Genomic DNA, 6,186 nt, shown 5'->3' with positions numbered 1-6,186 from the left:
TGATTTTACATTTTTTCTCAAAACCACTGTAACTAATATCTCAAAGTGACGGATTGGAGATTGTGAGTGCCTGGTACAGAAGGGTGTGGATGTGTACAGCACGGCAGCTGCAGAAAACCACCCCCGTCCCGGAGCCTGGTAGTCTCATGACCCCCGCTGCATAAACAGCTGTTCCTAGAAATGGAGCGGGAGGGAGGGGGGTGGGCAGGAAGAAGCCAGGCTCTGGTCACAGGAGGAAGTCTGTGGTGTTGTAATGGAGGTGGGGCCTTGGCAGAAATCAGTTCTAACTTTGTGCAGGGATGGCTTCTTAGCGCACTGAGAGGGGCAGTTATAAAGGAGCATAAACCAGGAGGGCTGTGTGCTGGCATCACTACGGAACCACGGTGCACATTTGTCAGTGTCTACTGGCTGCTGTGGAACATCTGTTCTTGCTTGCCCAGCACATGGTCCTAATAAAACCACCCGTTTCCTAGGGCCACCTCTCCCACTCCCAGTCCATACTTTGATGGGCATGGGCTGCACCGCAGGGGGAGCACAGGACCCAGGTCTGGCCGGCCAGGGCCCAGCATCTCCCGGTCAGTGGCCCTGGCTGGAGGATGGGGCCACATCAGAACCAGTGAGATTCTTTCCCAGACTGTTGGAAAGAGACTTCCTGATAGAGTCGCTGAAAAGATGGAGCTCAAGTTTGGGGTCAGCTGTCTTACAACCACGTAGGAAAAAACCAGCCAGAGAATATGCCAACAAAGAATAGACATGAGCTAGAGAGAACATGGTTACGTCCAGTGACTTCATTCGATCCCCGAGCTAAACCCTGGACTTTCCAGTGATGTGAGGCAATGAATTATCTTTTCCTATGCGGTTTAGTTTAGGGTTCTGTTAGTTACTGGGGAAGTCCCAACCAGCACGCCCACAGTGGGACAGGAGACCCGGTCAGGGTGAGCTCTGGCCATGTCAGTGAAGGTGGTTTCACTGCTTCCTCTCAGGAGCCTTATGACAGACGTGGAAGTGGGGTAGTTGGCACAGCGGCAGAGCTGCCAGCCTCCAAATCTAGAGTTTTGAGTTTCTGTTTCTAAAGTCAGAAATGAGGACTAGGGTGGTGATGAGGAAAGAGCCAACTGAGAAATTCTTAAACTGTTCCCAATTTACCAAACGGTCATTTGGTGTACAAACTGGCACCCGATCGCCTGCATGCTATGAGATCAATACCCCAGGTGCCTCTCTGTTCTCCATCTCTGACTGCTCAGGACTGGGTTCGTGGAGGCGCATCCCTCTGTCCACAGTCCGTGGGAGACAGCCCAGAGCTCCCGGTGTCAGGCCTAGCTCATCTGCCACGGTTCTGCCCTCCTCACAGCCGTGGAAGGCACGCCCTCTCTCCTCACTTCCACAAGCTGACCCAGGGTAATAAGCTGGGTGTCACAGTTCCCTCAGTAAAACACAGGACACTCTGGATGCAGATGCCAGAGATACAATGATGAGCCAATGACCTGACCTCGGGGAGCCAAGAGTCTAGTGAGGATGCATGTTAAAGAATCACAGATGTAAAGGTGTGATAATCCTGAGAAAGGTTCCTGGGAGCAGGAGTATGAGAAGGAACTGGTGCCCTCAGGGAGGTGGGGAGGCCCCTTGAGACCTGAGGAGGAACACGTTAAAGGGGAAGAGGCGGGGGAAGCTCAGGAGAGCCTGGGAAGTAGCCTCTGCCACCTCTCCCCTCACCCCCACCCACCTCCCCTCCTGGTCGCCCACACTGCACCCACTTTCCTTCAGAGCCCCTCAGGTTCTTTTGCCAGGCTCTTCGTCCCCACGCCCCTTCTGCATTCTCTACCCCAAGAGGGAATTCTAAGAGTTGACGTTTGTAGACTCAGCTACTGAACATACTGCAGCCCCTCTGCAGGAAAGCAGGGCCTTTGGTCTTTCCTGGGAACGTGCTGCCCTGAACCAGTGAAGAGGAGTCTAGTGTTTGAAGACACAGGCCAGGGACACCTGGTCCTCGCCCGGGCAGGCCCAGGTGAGAGAGCCCAGGACAAAGGAAAGGCCTCGGTGGTTCCGGAGCCGAAGTGTAGATGTTAAACATGACCGAGCCCTAGAGCACCTGGCTGTTGCCCCTTTTCTATCTTCAGATAGGCCAAATGTGTCCCTTGTTCACCCACCAAAATGCCACCAGTAAGCTATGTCACAGACCTATTCCTTCAAGAGTTTTGTCATTTCAAAGGCAGATACACTCTAAGCCTCCATGTACCCCAGATGATACCACTAACAAGTGACAGTGACATCAGAACAAGGGTAGGCCGGGGCTTGACACCACACAGAGCAGCGGCTACCAGAGTAAGGATCACGTTTTAAATCACGCGCGTGACTTACATGTTTTAATGCCTCNTTTCTATCTTCAGATAGGCCAAATGTGTCCCTTGTTCACCCACCAAAATGCCACCAGTAAGCTATGTCACAGACCTATTCCTTCAAGAGTTTTGTCATTTCAAAGGCAGATACACTCTAAGCCCCCATGTACCCCAGATGATACCACTAACAAGTGACAGTGACATCAGAACAAGGGTAGGCCGGGGCTTGACACCACACAGAGCAGCGGCTACCAGAGTAATGATCACGTTTTAAATCACGCGCGTGACTTACATGTTTTAATGCCTCGAGTTCAAGGACAAACGACTATCGCATTTATTGTCTTCCTAGTGACCTAGAATGGGGTCTTCTACAGCCAATCCGATATTATCACCAGTAACAGATTCAAGTATGCACAGAAATGCTATTTTTTTTAAATAAATGTGCAAGACGCCCCCTCTTGTACGCAGGGGAAACTACATGTACCGGCTGCTTCCTGGGTGGTCTCCTCCCCCCACCGTTGCAGCTGCCACCCTTCCCTGCCCCAAATGTCTTGCTCAGCCTGGAGTCTTTTCTGCCCTCCAAACTATCCAACGAAGAACCGGGACACACAAAGGCAGGGTCCACTGTGATGAGGCCCTGGCATGCGCCTTGCTAGGCCTCTTGCCAATGTGCAGAGATGCAAAAATTATGCAGACCTGGAACCTTTTTGCGACATTGTGATAGATGTGGGTGGTGAGTACGACTCTTGGAGACACGATATTAGTATCACCAGAGGTTCACAGAGACCGTGAGGTTCCTGTACCCTGGAAAGCCATGACCGACCAGCTGGCCCAGTTGCTGGGCACTAGCACAGGAGGCAGCAGGGTGGGCGCCCTCTGTGACAATATGTATGAGAACTTCGTGAGGAAGTTGTTGCAGTGGGGAATGTGATCTCCCGGTGGGACAGCCTGGATAGAGCTGACCCCTGTGCTGAGAGAGGGGCTTGCCCAGCGGAACCCATCTGGAACCAGCCCAACCAACACACATAATAGGAGGGGTCAAGAGGAATTTCTGCAGAGGCTAGACTTCTACCAACACAGCTGGCTGCCAGCACAGGCCTTGCTGGAAGAGGCCTTGGCCCAGCAATTCCAGGTGGACCCAAGTGGGGAGATCATGGAACTGGCAAAAGGGGGGTGCCCCTGGTAGGAGCACCCCTATCACCTGGAATCTGGGCTGTCACCCCAGTAACCATGCCTTCGTTAGCTACACTAACCAGGCTGGACAGTGGCCAGTGCAGTGTGTGCCCAAGGAGCTCCCCATTCATGCCAGGGCAGGCTGCTCTGCCAGCACCATGGTGTGCTTTGGGAAGAGGCCCAGGACCAGGGCGATGGCACGCCTGGCTGCACCTTTGTCCATGCCAGGGTCTTCGCTGGTGGGTCCACACAGAGAGTATACCTCGAGCATGGCCCAGTGTCTAGCACTTTTGCTTCCCAGAAATACCCTCACCCATTTCAAAGAAAAGAAAGAGAAAGAAAGAAATGTGCATAAATAAAAATCGCATGTGAAATATTATGTAATCGAGGAACTTGTTACACACATTTCTAGTGGCTCAAAGGCCACGTGACACCTTCTAGGCTAAGCAGTACCTCCTTCCCCTAAAAGAAGAGTTCTCGGCTCCAAGTCTGTCTCGTTTAGGAGATATCGACAAGGTGCTTTTTCTCTCTTCCGTACTTCTTTTATCTGAAAAATATCTCGAGTAGAGAACAAGCCGTGGTGCCAGCCCGGGTGCAGGACTCAGCCAGCCTCGGCGCAGCTCCCCTGGTCCTTGGAGCTCTCTGGGTCTCATCAGGAACAAAATAACTGGTACGGACCCTCTCCTCCCCGAGCTCACACAGTGACTCCCAGCCAGGGGTAGAAAAGGTGCCAAATGCCCTCCTCTGAGCTGGGATGAAGATGAGGGGCAGGAAAGCCAAGCCAGGCACCCCCAGAGAAGCCCCAGCTACTGATGGGAGTGTGTGCAGCCCTCTGCTGGTTGAGACGGGAAAGTACCTCAGTAAACATCTGCTAAAGGGAACTTACGAGAGGGACACTCAAACACAAGCCCCAAGACTGCCAGGGCAGCCACAGGAGCCAGCCTGCCACTCGTGACAGCCGGAATCTCAGGTCGAAGGAGCCCAGGCAGCACACGTGGCAAAGGGGTGGAAAGCAGGGGTCCTACTCTGGTAGTTTTGCAGCCTCTCCCACAGCGGGGATGGGCCGGTCGGACGAATCAGCCAAAAGTGGGTGGAAGGGCTCCAGGCACCAACACAGTCAGCTGGGCCCAGCTGAGCAGAACTGTGGCTCTGGGCTCCGAGCCTTGGTTTTGGCCCTGTCAGACCCAGTGCCCCAATGAAAAGTGTAGTTTATCGATTATGCTATTACAGTTTTCCCAATTTCTCCCCTTTATCCCCCCTCTGCCCTGCACATCCCAACCCTCCCTCATTATCCCCCCTCTTATTATTTCATGTCCATGGGTTGTGCATATAAGCTCTTTGAATTCTGTTTCTTGTACCATTTTTGGCCTCTCCCCATCTATTTTATGCCTACCAATTATGCTGCTTATTCCCTGTACCTCCCCCCTACCCCATTCTTCCCCTCCCCCTCCCCACTGATAACCCTCCTTGTGATCTCCATTTCTCTGATTCTGTTCCTATTCTAGTTGTTTGCTTAGTTTTTGTCTTTGGTTTTGTTTTGTTTTGTTTTTTAGATTCAGTTGTTGATAGCTGTGAGTTTGTTGTCATTTTACTGTTCATAGTTTCTGATCTTCTTCTATTTCTTAGATAGGTCCCTTTAACATTTTATATAATAAGGACTTGCTGATGATGAACTCCTTTAACCTGACCTTATCTGAGAAGCACTTTATCTGCCCTTCCATTCTAAATGAAAGCTTTGCTGGATAGAGTAATCTTGGATGGAGGTCCTTGACTTTCATGACTTCAAATACTTCTTTCTTACCAGCTCTTTCTTGCCTGCAAGGTCTCTTTTGAGAAATCACCTGATAATCTAATGGGAACTACTTTGTAGGTAACCCTCTCCTTTCCTCTTGCTGCTTTTAGGATTTTCTCTTTATCTTTAATCTTGGCTAACTTGATAATGATGTGCATTGGTGTGTTCCTCTTTGGGTCCAACTTCTTTGGGACTCTCTAAACTTCCTGGACTTTACTGGAAGTCTATTTGCTTCATCAGATTGGGGAAATTCTCCTTCATTATTTGTTCAAATAAGTTTTCGATTTCTTGCTGTTGTTCTTCTCCTCTTGGCACCCCTATAATTCGGATATTAGAACGTTTCAGATTGTCTCAGAGGTTTGTAAAACTCTCTTCACTTTTTTGAATTCTTGTTTCTTCATTCTGTTCCAGTTTGATGTGTATTTTTTCCTTTTGTTCCAGATCGTTGCTTTGAGTCCTGGTTTCCTTCCTGTCACTATTGGTTCCCTAAATATTTTGCTTTATTTTCATTCTTTAACTGTTTCACTTCAGTCCTCCACTTTTCCTTCACCGCCCTCTGGTCTTTATTTTAGCAGCAGCATCTGGCAGCACGGAGAACTCTGTCCAGACCCTCGGCTCTGCCCTCAGGAATTCTCCAGGCCTACTCACCCGAAAGCCCAGAGATAGATGAGGCTGCACTGTGACAACTCAGTCCCCAGCATGTGGCAGTGTGGTGTCGGTGACAGAGCAAGTCCCTGGAGGTCAGTAGCACTGGGTCCAAATCCTGGCTTTTGTCTGCCAGCAGCATGACATTGGGTTACACAGGTCCTCTGCACTTCCCTTTTGCGATTGGTGAAATCAAGATAAGGGGACCCCTGTGCAGGGTTCTATGGAGCACTAAGCAGA

The 6,186-nt window shown here is 50.7% G+C and overlaps 1 protein-coding gene across 1 annotated transcript; it reads left to right on the top strand.

Moving 5' to 3' along the window:
• Nucleotides 1-2,814: 2,814 nt before the first annotated feature.
• On the top strand, nucleotides 2,815-5,984 carry MYG1 (MYG1 exonuclease). The gene is given in 9 exon segments (XM_037039644.1): nucleotides 2,815-3,031; nucleotides 3,034-3,090; nucleotides 3,093-3,158; nucleotides 3,161-3,235; nucleotides 3,238-3,361; nucleotides 3,363-3,554; nucleotides 3,556-3,631; nucleotides 3,634-3,748; nucleotides 5,929-5,984. Coding segments are annotated over 9 exon segments (978 nt in total).
• The last annotated feature ends 202 nt before the right edge of the window (nucleotides 5,985-6,186 follow it).

The sequence above is a fragment of the Sturnira hondurensis genome, unplaced genomic scaffold (genome assembly GCF_014824575.4).
Source record: "Sturnira hondurensis isolate 20B ecotype Veracruz unplaced genomic scaffold, ASM1482457v3 Scaffold0002039, whole genome shotgun sequence".
Classification (NCBI taxonomy): Eukaryota; Metazoa; Chordata; class Mammalia; order Chiroptera; family Phyllostomidae; genus Sturnira; species Sturnira hondurensis.
The sequence above is the reverse complement of the archived record's forward strand: the minus strand, read 5'-3'. Positions and strand labels throughout refer to the sequence as shown.